The sequence below is a fragment of the Etheostoma cragini genome, chromosome 2 (assembly GCF_013103735.1).
Source record: "Etheostoma cragini isolate CJK2018 chromosome 2, CSU_Ecrag_1.0, whole genome shotgun sequence".
NCBI classification, from domain to species: domain Eukaryota; kingdom Metazoa; phylum Chordata; class Actinopteri; order Perciformes; family Percidae; genus Etheostoma; species Etheostoma cragini.
In genome coordinates, this window is record NC_048408.1 from 17,734,026 (window position 1) to 17,749,321 (window position 15,296).

Here is a 15,296-nt window from a genome sequence, read left to right on the forward strand (position 1 = left end):
CATTCACTGCATGCAAACCACACAATAAAGATTAATGATCACAAAATGCCAAAGCTGTTCATTTACAATACAGCTGTTCCTTGTTTAACACCATTAATGTAATAATTCAAATTCTAGTTGTTATAATGCCAGACATATTTAGTTGAGTATCCTACTGCAATCTCCATTCATACTTCCCTCTAAGAGATAGAAGCGGTGGCCTTGCTTTGTTGTTAATCCATTTGCAATATCAGATTGAATCACTTTGAATGTCTACTAGAAATGCCGCGAGACTCCCCGCTCATGCAAATGAGTACTGCTCATTGAAGGAAGTGTTTTATCCTGTATATGACATTATGGCCACAGATCATTTTGCTGTGAATAGGGTCACAGTGGGAATTAAGTGAAATGTCATGATCATGGTGATTCAGCGCTTCTCCGGTCTCAGTAACTGCAGAGAGCTGAGGAAGCGACAGCCGTGGTGAAGAGACTAATGCAGACAAACAGGAAACCAGCACACGAGACTGAATGTGACACATGCACAAAGATCCTGATAGGGCTTTGTACTGCCACAACTTCCTAGTGCATCACTCTGCCTGAGGATACACTTTTACACCTTTTAGAGGACCTCTGACAACCCCTCCGAGTGGAGACAAGTGATGTGACTAAAATAGACATCTGGATGTTTATTTTGTTCTACTTATGTGCTGTGGCCCGACTGTGTTGGGTTTCAGACCAGTGTTTCTTTGGATACCACGGTATTGAATGTGATTTGTTCCAACATAACTAGTTTTAAATGTTTACCTTTTTTGTATATTCTCAACATTTGTGAAAATGGAAGTTATGTCATTCTGTCACATTTCTATATCATAACCATATCAAAGCTAGTTAACCTGTGTTTGAGCAGTGTAGAAAAGTAAAAAAAAAAAAAATCCAATTCTTACAAAATGTTAAAAGTTAGGTCTTGATTTGAGAGTTTTTTTTGTCACAGTGATCTAAAGGTCAAGAATGAACTTCTATTCTCAAATAGAAAAATAGTTCAACATTTACTTTATTCACATTCTTGCATTTTCATGTCTGTCTGTTAAGTAGGAAACTAGAGCATGCAATAAGTTTTGCTTAGCATAAACACTTGAAGTAAGAGAAAACAGCTAGCCGGGCTCTGTCCAAAGGTCAAAAATCGACCTACTCCATGAAGTCACTGTGCCATTCTGTTCTTTGTTTGTCAAGATATAACTACAGCACACACTGTAAGCACTGCCCCTAAAACTACGATACAACATTTTATGTTTGCTTCAGATGTGCTGGCAAGCATTTTTATTTTTTTAACTTACCCCAAAACACCTACCTGTTTGCCCCTGCTTACAATTGTTCTGCTGAGCTGGAATTGTCAGAGGTCACCGGGCCCCCTGATGTGAGATGACTTGATGGGGTGTTGATTTGATTAAGACAACAGCTTCAGGCTCTGACAGACCTCAACTTTGTTATGTGTCAACCACTTACTCAGTCCATTATAAAATTGGCTAGTTAGACACTAGTTCAGCCAGAATACAGTCTGGCTGTCGTTCAGTATGTTCATTATTCACCCAATTGGTCTGTAATTTAGGCCGTCAGCTACTTGGTCTGCCAGCCAAGTTTTTTGTAAATCGCGCTGACTTACTAGCTAATTACATAATCAGTCACTGTACTTAGGAATCACATCAGATGTATCGAACTAGCACCAACTCCTTAAACTTAGATTTTCCCCTCAGTCACAGCATGAATTGCAAAATGATTGCTATTTGCTGAAGTAACTGGGCAACTCAGTCCTGCTTACTTTTCTGTGACCTAGTTTCTCTTTAACTACATTCTTTCTCTCTTGTACAGCTGTGTGACTATATGGTTGTTACTTTGTTGTTTATCCCCTCTTTCATGGGGAATAACAGCAAAAGCCTCTATGTACTGTATGTCTCTCTGTGCTACATTGCAAAGCAACAAGAAAGCCATGTGACTAACCCCTAACCCCTGCAGCATCCCAAGACTGTCCTGTTGTATGTTTTCCTTCTAGTTTCATCCTGTCGTCCCATCCTCTTTTCTTTTTTTCACATCACCAGTTTGCTTTCATCTGCTGCATGTCAGCTTCACTCAATCACCTCTTTCTGAATGCCTCATGCTTTAAAAAAATCTGCCCATGTGGCAGGATTTGGCCATCTAGATCCTGATGGATATTTTGGACTCTGGCAGTAAGAACAGTGGATGTTGCATAATAGGATGCACTAACAGGGAAACAGCCTGTTGGTCTAGAAAGCTTTTTTAAAGACAGCGATCACCTGACAGGAAGTGAGCCTGGACAAATCGATGGTGTAAGCATCAGAAGCGTCTAGTGTCCTCTGTGCCCTGTGAGTCAGCACTTAGAGCAGAAAATGACACTACTTACAGAACACACACACATAGTTAATAATCTGCTAGGTAAAACGCATTAGGCATTCAAGTGCTTGCTCACACCTCAGTGTCTGTGCTTCATTCTGAATCAGCTCATTCCTTTAATCAATTTTGCACAATATGGAGCTTTTTTGTTTCAATGGCTGCTGTGTTCTCATCAGTGACCATCCGTTATAATGAATGTGCTCAGCTTAAGACACAGCCGTCAGAGGCCTTTTTGTTTGTGTATGGAGCTTCACTGGGGGAGGGCAGCGCAGAGGAGATCTCCCTCATGGAGACATAATTTAGGAAGTAATTACAAAGTGCCAAAAACGCATAATAAAATTAAATACTGTTATTTATAACTGCTATTTATAAATTTGATAATGGTTGGAAGAAAATCATGATGATGAAAGGATGATGTAAAAACAGTATAATGTAAAACAAGTAAACAGTTTTTTTGTTTTTACTGAGGATGATGTCTGACAGATTATCATTTATGAATTATTAATTAATTTCCATCTTCAGTCCAAATGTTCCACTGAAAAATACAAAATAGAAATAGTGTAGTAGTAAAAATTGCTGCTTTGAATCACAAGTAGTTTTTTAGGCGATATGCCAACGTTTCAGATGTGCTTTCTTGCAGTTTTAACCCTGGTTTAGATAATCTGGCTCAACTGTTGACTTGTTTACAATTTCTACTGATTGTTGGATCTTTTTTTAGCAGTATTGTTGTGTCCAGTACCCAGCAAATACCTCATCGTAACAAAAGACCTGCATTGTAATTAACCACCCTAGTTTGTAAACTGATTAAAGTTACTTTATGCACTTGTTCCATCCTAACTAATACCTCAGACGTATCAGTATCAAGCAAGCAAGAAATGTCTTTTAATGACCTGTATTTAAGTGTTATTGTTTGCGTTACTGAGATTGCTGTAATAAGTGTTGACAGTCTGGGACAGTTTTCAGGTGTTATGGGACAAATACTCTGCACTTGTTTTTTTCCATGTGTGTTTGCACGTGTGCATGCGTGCGTGCGTGTGTATGTGTGTGTGTGACTAATGGCCCAATGCCGGCCGAGGGCCTACAGGGGGATAATTGCTCGTCAAAGCCTATCATTACCACAGATTGACCTCCTCACAGCAGACTGACTGGGGCGTTGTAGCCAATGGCAGCCCCGGACGTTATTATTGGATGCATTGAGAATGTCACATATCCATGTCTCTGTTTGGGGTTTTAGCTCTTTCTGTTTCTCTGTTGGTTATCTTTGACACTATCTGTTTATGTTACTCTTAACATTATGTGTCACTATGCAACTCTTTTAACCAACAAAGTACCCCTTTTGCTTTGGCAAATAAAGTTAGGTGGGATCATAATTACTGCTGGGATTATTGTAAGAAGGAGACTTGGGTTTATGACCTGCTATTTGTTATTTAGTCGTCATAGCAATACTCGTGTTAGCAAACATTCACTTATTTATACATCAGTCAGATGCATAGATTTACAGTAGAGTCTGTTGAAAACTAGTCCAATATTCTCTGTCTTTTACCTCTGTTTTTGCTCTCCACCAGCTCTTGAGGGAAATATCTGTCTCTTTAGCTGCTAATTGCTCCACACCAGCTAGTCACTATGTCTGTCTGCTTTGTGGTGCTGAAAAAGGTAGTGTACACAGTGTGTTTATCATAGTTGATGAACAGTAATAAAACCAATGATGAGATGAAAGATGCTAGAATGCTGCCTAAATCTGAGGAGAACTGCAGAGTCTGTGATAATTATCGTCTCATTTGATCCATTGTTAATACAAGTGCAGGGCCTGTTTGGAGAGTGCCTGTCCGGAATGGGCCGATTGCTTGGTTCTCAGGATTGTTTTTACAACTTTACTGTGTAAATTCTTACAAAATTGTGACAGAAAATGCAATTTTAAAACGCTTGGTTCCCAATATTGCTACTTGTAGTGTTGTCAGGTGGCATGCCCATTCAAAGCATTGTTGAGAACCAATCATCTGATGGTAAATGGTAAATGTACTGCATTTATATAGCACCTTTACAAATTAAATAAATTTACCTTTATAACTTTTCTCTCATTTGCCCATTCACATACACCGAAGTTGGCAACACTCCCCTGCCCCCGCTGCTGTACAGAGGCTCGTACATCAGCCTGCTGTGTGTGATATCTTTGCCGCGTGGAACGTTTGAAAGACACACACACATACACACAGAGCTTCCTGGATTTATAGTTAGATGAAAATATTGATAACTGCATCTTTAAAGATTGGTAAAGATTGTGGTTTTGTTCGAAATATTAAAAAGCAGCATAAAAGACTTGTAGAGACAGTCTTTTCCTGGAGTTATCCAAGTTCTTCTCTGAGTTGCCAAAACATAATCATAGAAAGGTAAATCATGTCGTAGTTTTCAGGAGCAGATTTTTTTAGGATGAAACATGTTGACACTGAGCATTTTACATTTTACAGATACATTCATTAGGAACATTTCATGTTGGCAGTGAACAAATTGTTAATGAATTTGAACATTTGTCATTAAGTTGCAAACAGAAATCAGACAAAATTGTTTCTTTCTTTCTTTCTCTCGTTCCTCCTGCCACTGTTTTGCATTCATCATTTTAGAGTTGTTTCTTAAGACCACCTAGATACAAAATCCGCCTGCATCATGCATAAAAAGAAAAAAACATTTATTTGCTTTGCACCTTTTGACAGACTTAGACAGACACGGCAGCCTGACACTATCATACTTGTTTCTCTATCACATATTAAAAGTTGTTTCTCACTTGCTCTGGTGTCCGTCAACAGAGGCCCACACAATAGCAGCATGCACCATTGACCCCGATGAATCATACTCTGTCTGACTGACAGCACCACACGCCTCACCACTATACTCCTCTGTCACACACACAGATTGAGCCTGCATGATGGATTACACAATGGATTATGATGGATTATACAACAGGCATACATACAACACACACATTATTTGGCTTCCAGCCATATCAACAAACACACACAGTTTTGTGAGATCATATTTATCTCTTATTAACCTCAGATCAGAGCTGATTCATTCTGATGCTCGCCTCCATTATTTCATTTGTTTAACAAGAGTTGTCTTTTTCTCACTGTGAGCTCTGGTGAAGGTAGAAAAAAATGAATCAGTTGTAGATGTTACCATTTGCTTCATTTCAGTGTGACTCTAAACGTGTTGCTATGGTAACGTTCTGCCTAATAACCTCTTTCCTCTCTCTCTTCATCTCTCTTCTACATCTTGGTCACTTCATTATGGATAGACAATTATTTGTTTATAATTAACTTAATTGGATCCAAATGGGTGGTAATAATTAAAAGGAAATTGTCTCATTTACAGCAAAGTTTCATTTTTCTGTTTAAAATGTATTTATGCGTAAGTGGATGACAACAAACATTACCATCTACCTAGAAGAGGGTGGTGGATAATATAGTGCAGGATTGTTGGGCTGTAAACGGACAATGTGTTTGCGTTTGATCACAAAACTAGAGACAGCTTCAGATTTATGATTCAAGGACGGCGATGTGCAGCGTACTAATTGTCTCTATCCGTCATTACTTTGAAAAAGTCCTAAGCCACGCATGCACGCATGTATATAGACACCTTTTGAAACTAAATTGAGGTGAGCCTAGGCTGCATGACCACAACTGTAATGGAGTGATTTTAAGACAAGTTTTGAACACATTCCCACCTCTCTTATCTTTGCTTTTCCAGTCATGTGAATCTACAGCAATGCTAGTTATAAGTCCTTACAGCCACTTATAGCTCCTGTCCTGGAACCTTTGCTGATTCCCACCACTGTGATGGCTAATTATGTGGCTGGGTGTTTAGGGCAAGGCAGGATTAAAATGAATTGCTCCTCAAATATGTTGCACTGCCTTTCTGATGATTTTGCTGTTTAGTCTAAGAAGAATATGGACAAATGATGATAGGTATTGCCAGTTACTAGGATAATAGTTTTTTATACAATGATGCCAACTTTTTATTATTATATTCATTGTTTATAATAACTTGTACTAATAGTTGCCGGTACTCTGCAAGTAAATTCTTGTGTTGCACCGTAATTTCTAATGTGCACCCCTTAGTTCTACATGTAGATGTATATATTTGTTCTATTTCATTATACTATTTACATTTAACAATTCAAGGTAAACTTGGGTTCAAGATTTAAGAGATAACAAGTGCAGATGCGCTGAATGATACTCCAGTACTTACAATTGAGCAATATGCTATTTTGCTCAATGACATGTATAGAAATACTGAGCATGCCCACTGTGAGGTAGACAGCACTCTCCTCTACCATCAGCAAAATGTCAAATGAGGAATTCTCTTTTGAGGTAATGGTGTTCATCCCCCCAGTAGAGCTGAGCAACTGTTACAAAGGATACTCAAAGTAAAATATCCCCAGACACTGTGATTGTCCTCAGTTCTCTCAAGAGTCATTTAACGTCTTTGTGTTCATTGTTTGGGTTTTGCTGCCCACTGAACATTACTTGCTCACAGACATAGTTAGTGGCTATAGCTAGTGAACATAACAGAGCATTCAGCAGCTAAAGGGACAGAAATTTCCCTCTGGAGCTGTTGGAGACTAAAATAGAGCTCAAATGAGAGTGAATATTAGACTTACATTTGTCAGGGGGACACAAACTTGTCTAAGAGAATGTCTAATATTGAAAGATGTACAATAAGCAACTGAAACTAACATGTTCACCATATGAGAACTTTATTAGATTATGATATGTATAACTTGTTTACAGCTTGTTGCGCTTCGCCCAAGTAGCCAAAAAACAAGACAAAAATAATCAAAAAATCCCCAAAACAACAGCATATACTGGAATACATCAAATACATACAGTTAGAACATCCACAGATGGATGTTTTTACCCTCCTCTCCCCCCTGCTGCTTCTGTCTCTTCTTCTCTTTGCTGTTGCAGGAATATAAGTAGCAGAACTCTAATGTAACCTTTACTGGTGATAAATATGTGGCTGGCTGCAGGAGTATAACGTAAAGAGCATTCCTATTTAACTTTTTTTTTACATTACAAATGCTTTGGGCAAGATGCCCTTTTACAGCATTCATTTAAGATAATGTTATAAACCATACTGACTGCAAGAGACTTCTGGTTTCATGGGAAGATTAGATTGCCTCGCCCTAGTGGGTTTTCATTCTGTTGCTGTCTTTTAATAGTATAGTCAACTCTATAACCCTAAAAAGGGGAGTTCTGGACTTCCCACATTTAAATTATTCATCATTCAAACAATTAATTGCAAATAAACAATGAAGCGGAATGATAACAAAGCTGAAGATATGAAGGAGAAACAGATGAGTGAGTGAGTTATCAAAAGATGGTGAAGAGATTTATTGAAACTGAAAATAATAAGTCCCAGGAACGCGGCAGGTAGGATTTAATCTCTTTCCCTGTAATATGTGGTTTGAAACATAGTGATTCACTGGTAGAGTCAAGCTGCTCTAGATGTGATTAATCATGAATCAAAGCTAAGAATATGTTCTGGAGTGAACATTGCGTATGTTCAAGTGATTCAGCTTTTGATTGAGGAAGAGTAGCAAGGAAAATGGGTACTTAAGAGCCTAGAAGTTAAAAAGCAAATGAAATAAAAGACAATTAAAGGCGAACATACTGTATGTAACTCCAGTCTCCCCTTTTTAGTCTTGTTCTTTTAATTCTCTCTCCTCCCTCACCCTTTCCCCTTTTCCTTTTCTGAGCGCTGTAACAAAGAATGGTGTTCAGCCACTTTCTCTAAGCTAATGCATTTTCCTTAAATATTTCAATATGCTGCTCTGTTCTGCAAGGTTGAGTACAAGCTCTCTCCCAGCTGGCGCCCAGAGAGTCGCACTGCCACCGATAAAATCATGCCAGCGGTTTGATGTCTGAGAGTGCTAGAAACAACTGCTGAAGACTCGCATCACAAAGAGGGAGAGATAAGGGAGGATGTGGGAGGATATAGATATTGATCAAGGGAGAAACATCAAATGGCCGATGTGTGTTGTGTTGTTTTTTTTTACGTGTGCGTCTGTGATTTACAGCACAGATGTCGAGCAGTGTGCTGGCTGATGCAACATGGAGCAAACTTGTATTGTTGATCAGATGTGGTTCTGCTCTGCAAAATCTTATCTGACAGGCACTCCAGTGAAGCACACAAACGAGCAAGAAAGGCCTATGAGCAAATCCCAAACCACACATGAAAATAACACCTTAAAAAAATTACTTCTCACTTTTTGAATTGTTGTGTAACTGTGTGCATCTCTGTGTGTGCTCCTTTGTAAAATTAATATGGGTGCGTGCGTGCGTGCCTGCGAGCGAGCTATCGTCTGTCTGGTATCGATGGAGAATATAATGAAGACAAATATTGACGTGCACTTTGTCCTTGTGTATGTTCTAGTTGCAGAACCAGTAACCGGAAAAGCCTCATACTGACAAGTACATCACCCACCCTGCCACGGCCGCACTCTCCACTGCCTGGACACATAGGTCAGTAAAAGCTATAGGCATAATACAGTGCAGGATTAAACAGTAAATTGGATTAATTGTATTTAGTTTTTTTAATTGACCTATTTATGGAAATCACATTAAAAAACAACAACTGTAGTTTCTTCTTTACATAAAATCTTGGTCTTTTTTGTTGAAAAAAAAGGAAAGAAAACAATTACCCATAAAGGTCAACTGAAAATCTCCTCTCACCTTGCTGCCGTGATGTAGAAGTAAAAAAAATTATTATAATAACATTTAAAAATCGTCACCAAAAAAATCATGATACATACGTGAATTGATTTTTTTACCCCACCCATAGTAATTGGCATTCTTTGTCCAGTGCACCAGGCTCACAAAACTTAGATTAAACTGTCAAACTAGTTAATGTTGATACAAAATAAATCAAGGATCTGTTACTGTATTGCACATTACTCACCTAAAATATTTTCAGAAACTACTATTATTTGTAGTTACTGTAACTTACTTTAATTAGAGAAAGTTTACGACCCGGCCGGCATTCTTTCCATCTTTCCTGCTTCAAATCACACCAAGCACCACCCAACTTGCATGTGTCGCTCAGAGCTACGATGGTTCATTGCTCTGATTGGTTGTAAGTCTATTCAACTGCGTCAGTTCAGCTCCCAGTTGCCAGTTGTCATAGTAACGCATTAAGCTTTTCTGGCTTGTGAGTTTTCAAGGTGCACAGCAATGACAAATACTGACAATCATAGCAAGCAATGAAAAGGTTTCTTGTTGTAAACAGAGCTCTGACAAATGCTGATTCATGTCAGCCACCAGCACAGTCTGAAACAACTGAACGAATGAAAAAAAAGGAGAGATGCTGAGGTATATTGTTCTGGCACCACTACACTAGAGGTCAGCAAGAACACAATTTTCAGCTGGTGTTAAGTTGCTCTTTATCTTAATGTTTAATTATTTACTAATAGTGTACAGATCAAGGAGAAGATACACCATTATAGTAGGTGTCTTGGAAGTAACTGTCACAGTGAATACACACAGTTTATGTGTTTATATATAGTGTTTTCAGTTTGGTAAAGAGTCATTTGTTTTTTATGTCAACTGATAAGAATTAAATGTTAATTTACAAGTGAAGTTGACTAAATGAAATGGAAAGGACTTGTAGAGTTACCTAAAAGCTAAAATTAGTTTGATCCTGGCCAATAACCTACATTGTACTGTATGTCTTCGGCTCTGTTCTGTCCATATGTATTTTAACAGGAAGCAGTCCGTTGGACAGCCCGCGCAACTTCTCACCAAGTGGACCTGCCCACTTTTCCTTTGCTTCCTCTCGCAGGTTGGCATCCCTCCTTCATTCACACAATAAGTCACACATGCAACCTACAAAGGCAGTGCAAAGTAGTCAAGTGAAATTGTTGTTAGGACTATTTGTCGTGCATGCACGCATGCGGGCACGCACACACACATTGAAACAATCTAGGGAACACACACAGTGACACGCACACAAAACTGAAACTGTACGTCACGGCCCTGTCTTAGACCTCAGCTGCTCACACCAAAGGTGTGTGTGACTAAATCATGGGCCATGGTGCCAGGATGCAGCCTAAACATGTCCTCACATAACATCACTCACTCAAAGGAAGTGTCAGACATGGCTGGAGAATTCTTGAGGGGAAAGAAGAATAAAAGGAACAAAAGTGTAATTGGATAGAAAGGAAGGGAAGGTGGTGGGTTTGCTTTAGTATAACTATGTTGTTTGGAGGGACTAACATAGAAACCAATATTGAAGTTGAAAGTGATAAAGAATACAGTATTTGATTCTAACATATGCTCTCCCTTTTCACTTTTATTTATCTTTCCTCAGGGCTGATGGTCGTAGATGGTCCTTGGCTTCACTCCCTTCCTCAGGATATGGCACCAATACACCCAGTTCAACAGTAAGAGGAAGAAAGAGCCACATTCCTAGCTCTTATTACACTAAATTTTACTGTAGGGAATGTGGATCGGTCAAATTATCTGTTGTATGGGCGACCTCTAGCTCACCCAGTAAGAGCGTGCGCCGCATGTAGGCTGAGGCCTGCAGCGGCCAGGGTTCAAATCTGACCTACGGCCCTTTGCTGCATGTCATCCCCCATCTCTCTCCCACCTTTTCTGTCTATCCACTGTCACTCTGAAATAAAGGGAAAAAGCCCCCAAAAATTAATCTTAAAAAATACTTAAAAATTCCCAATGACTTACTTTTCCTTATATTTTGTGTTTTATTAAATTATTATTTTTTTTAATTAAATTATTATCAGTGTTCTTTTTCTTCGCATAGGCTAAATAAAGGTATTTCCACCATAAATTGGTGCAGTAAAGCGTATCCAAATGCAACAAAAATGAAGTTGCTGATGCTCAAAACTTCCCTGGGGTGGCACACTCAGACCCCCACTATGATATGTCCCCCCTTCCCCAAAAGCAGATTTTATGTATATATATATATATATATATATATATATATATATATATATATATATATATACACACACACACACACGCTGCTGCAAGTCTCAGCCAATTGTTTTAAAGCATGTAAGTGCTAAGGAACATGCATCCCCTGTAAACCAGGACCAAAAATAACTAATCAGCTGCTAAGATCTGATCGACCTGGTTTATCGGCAGCTGATGACTTGGCCTTTCTGAAAAAAGTGGAGCAGGGAAATATAACCAATCTGTATTTCTCTATCCATCACTTTATTGCCAGAGAAGCGGAGATGGATGGTTAAGAGTGGTAACAGAGACAAATAAGAGAGAGTGTAGGTGGAAACTGTTTTGAGTGAAGCATAAGAGACTACTCAGAGAAATGAGCGCTGCCAAGGCCCATTTGGTAAATAGTCCATTTGAGAAATGGACCTTAATGTGTATGATGCTCAGGTGGAGACAAGGTGTTGACTCATAATCCATCCCCTGTACACTTATGTCTGACTTCCTCTCATGCACATCCTCACAGCTGCACAAAAAGAGAGACATACAGTATGCTGCAAGCGACTTATTGATCTCTTTTTACCGGAAGATGAGTTTAAAGATGGTTTACTATCAGTCTCTCCATGTACTCCTCACCACCTCCATCACCCTCCCCCTCCCCCCTCCATCAGGTTTTAGTGCTCTGCTAGTTCTTACATGGGCCATTACTCACTTGACTAGTGACAGTGGGTTCCTTGCATACTGAACAGAGTAGATGAATTGTGTGTGCATGTGTGCGCGCGCGAGTGTGGTTGTAGACATTTCTTACATGTAGATGTGAACCAAATTTATGCTGGAAAGCTGCAGAAATGTAAACAGTTAAAAGTGGAGGAAGTAAAAAGGATGAAACGTTACAGGTACATCCCAATTGTACCTTGTTGGAAATCTGTTCGGTGTTGTACTCTGCAGTTGATCGGGCTGCCTCAACTGCTTCGCCACAACACCGCAGTTGTATACCAGGACAGTTAACAGTCATATTGTAGTTTGGAAGAAGAAAAGATTCTGTTGTCTTTTCAACAATAAACACATTTTTCATGGATGGCTATATTAAGATGTATACAGTACATATACTGTACATTATTTACACTTTGCCAAAACATTTCTACAAATTAGAAGACACTCTCATCATAAGCTTTTTTATTAGAGAATTAATTGAACAACATAAATGCAGGTTTCAAATGAATTATTAAATAAGCTTGTTAAAAACACGCTGCTGTAGAAATGGCTCATGAGCATTCAGTTACTGGGCAGTGAGATCCATTTACAAACTAAGGTTGAACCTATACGTTGCAAAAACTAAATAATGTTTTGATGCAGGTGTGGATGCTGCAAATGGTTTATTTTAAGGGAAAACATTCAGGGACTTATTTCACATTCTGTTTTGCCATGTGGGAGGAAATATGAAAAAGGTAATAGTGCTAAAAATTTTTACACCCTTGTGATTGCATTAGTAGTGCATATGTGCAAATACAAACTATAAGCTATCAAAAGACTAAGGAGGCTGACTGACCGGTTATCCAGCTGGGGAACCATCATCAGAAATCTGACTTAAGATGATGATGATGATTTTCTAAAAGCAAAAACAATTACCCTGCATGTTTCCTTGCACGTTAGATCTCTTTTCACGTCTTCAGTGAGAGGGACTAAGACGCAGGTGAAGGAAATCCTGATGTGATTAAGTTAAATTGAGATGCACCCTGTGACTGCACAAAGGAATGAGGCAGATATGAGTTTTTCCATTTATGACAACCATTATAACCAATGGCATTTCCCTCAGTCCCCAAGCTGTATCTCTCTGATTCTGTTGACTCGACCTGCTGCATTCATAACATCGTCATGTCAGTGTTTTTCTGCAGCTTTCAAGCAGCTAAGACCTGAATGGAGTCTCTAATGGATTTTTATAGTAGAAATCGTTGTGTGGCCAATGCCAACCTTGGTGTGCCATTGGGAGATGTGCTCATTAAGCCTCCCATTGATCCAGGCTGGTTTTTCCCTCCAGCACTAAGGAAAAGTCTTTTGTTTAAAAGTGAATAGTGCTGCCAGTAACCCCCTGAGGCAGCAGACACTTAAGGCAGAAGTCAAATTTTAGGTAGTCATTCCCTGCATTCTTTTTGCTTTGTTATTTTGTCCAAATTATTCTCTTTTACCCTCCTACACTAACTCCTTCTTGATATGTTTCTTGTTTTTCTACCTCTCTCTCTCTTCCTTCCTTGTTCTTTTAAGTTAGTTGCTTCTTTGTTTCAGTTCTTTCCACCCACTCACACCATAGTACACAATTTTGTCTCTTCTCTTCTTTCTCTTCTCTTCTCTTCACCACATCAAAAAAGGTTCTCTTGCTATTTGTTTTTTTCAATTACTGGATAATCTATTTTTAAACCATTGACAATGCAGCGGCAACAGAAGTTTATCAAAGAAACCCAACAAAGAGCAGTTAATAATTTAACCTTGGCTCTTTTTCATGTCTCCCTCCAGTCATCCAGCTCATCCCAGGAGCGTCTGCATCAGCTGCCCTTCCAGCCGACCATGGATGAGTTGCACTTCCTGTCCAAGCACTTTGGCAGCACCGAGAGCATCACGGACGATGACGGGGGCCGACGCTCGCCGCACGCCCGCCCTCGCTCACGAAGCCTCAGGTGAGAGCACTGCAGGTCATGGGCAACAAGACAGTTTGATCAGATAAAGACAAGCCGCTGGGCCTCTAGCCAACTTTGATTTAGGATTTCTACACATAATTTGTCCATGGGAGCACAAGCCATATAAGGACTTACTTGCTGGTTTCTTGTAGTAGCAGGTAGTAGCCCCCCAGTCACAGACTTAGCGTACTTAGCGGAAAAAAAATTCCAGATACAAAACAGCCTTATTTGTAAATAGTTAATTTGTGGAGATTATTTGGTGTAGAAAAAGAAAACAAAGGTAACCCAAATTCATCATGTCAAGCTTTTATGAAAGGACATTCGGCTGCCCATTAGGATTATGAAAGGAAAACTTTAGTTAGTCTGGAGGAACAACTTTCTTCTGTCATGAAGAGATGCAGAGGGCGCTCAATCATTGACTTAGAGTACAGGCCTTTTTTGTGGCTTATCTTTTAAAATTCTAATATTATTATGTATGTATTATAGTGTATTTGACAGTGCTGTTGGATACTTTAATTTCTACAGTTGTCATTTTTAATAAGAGGAGGGACTCAGTTAGCTCTTTTTTCAATTAAAGACAATATATATTAATAAAATGTAAATATAATGTAAATATAAAACAAATTCCTGCTCATGTAAATCTACACATACAGTACTGTATATAGTTTCTCATCTTCTAGGTGTGTGCGGTTTATTGTCATATATTTAAATTAATACAAACAGCAGTGGAAGGCGTATTCAAATCCTTTAAGTAAATAACAATATCACACTATAAATAATTCATTATTATTCAATTACTGCATTCAACATCTTAATGTAAGTAAAAGTGCATAAATATTTTTAACAAAATGTACTTGAACTGTCCAACGTATACAGTATATTAGATTAGATTATTACTTATGTGTAAACAGCATTTGTATGTCATAGTAGAGCAATGGGGAGCCAATATTAAATTCTAGTTGAAGAATAAGTCTGGGGATATTAAATATTTTTATTATGTCAACAATTACCATTAAAAAGACCAAAACCAATAATGAACTGATCCTACTAACAAGTGTTGGCTGTGTAGCCAAATCTGACATCCCTTATTCCTCTGTGACATACAGTAGACCTCCAAAAACTCTTAAAAACACAATGGTCCCACACAACAAATGAGCTCTTCACTCCTGTTTAAGTAATGTTTGCTTAAAACTGCAGTGCCCACTGTTTTAGAAAAGTATTGAACCTTTTTGTTATGTTTAAATTTGGTATTTATTTATATATATATATATATATATAC

The 15,296-nt window shown here is 38.6% G+C and overlaps 1 protein-coding gene across 3 annotated transcripts in view; it reads left to right on the forward strand.

The window, feature by feature from the left end:
• mast1a (microtubule associated serine/threonine kinase 1a) overlaps positions 1-15,296 on the forward strand; it is a 63,297-nt gene that overhangs the window by 19,999 nt on the left and 28,002 nt on the right. For all 3 annotated transcript variants that reach the window (XM_034899788.1, XM_034899798.1, XM_034899805.1), the window contains 4 exons: positions 8,815-8,903; positions 10,143-10,218; positions 10,747-10,819; positions 13,857-14,017. In XM_034899788.1, coding sequence (XP_034755679.1) covers positions 8,815-8,903; positions 10,143-10,218; positions 10,747-10,819; positions 13,857-14,017 — 399 coding nt within the window. The remainder of the gene's footprint in view (positions 1-8,814; positions 8,904-10,142; positions 10,219-10,746; positions 10,820-13,856; positions 14,018-15,296) is intronic.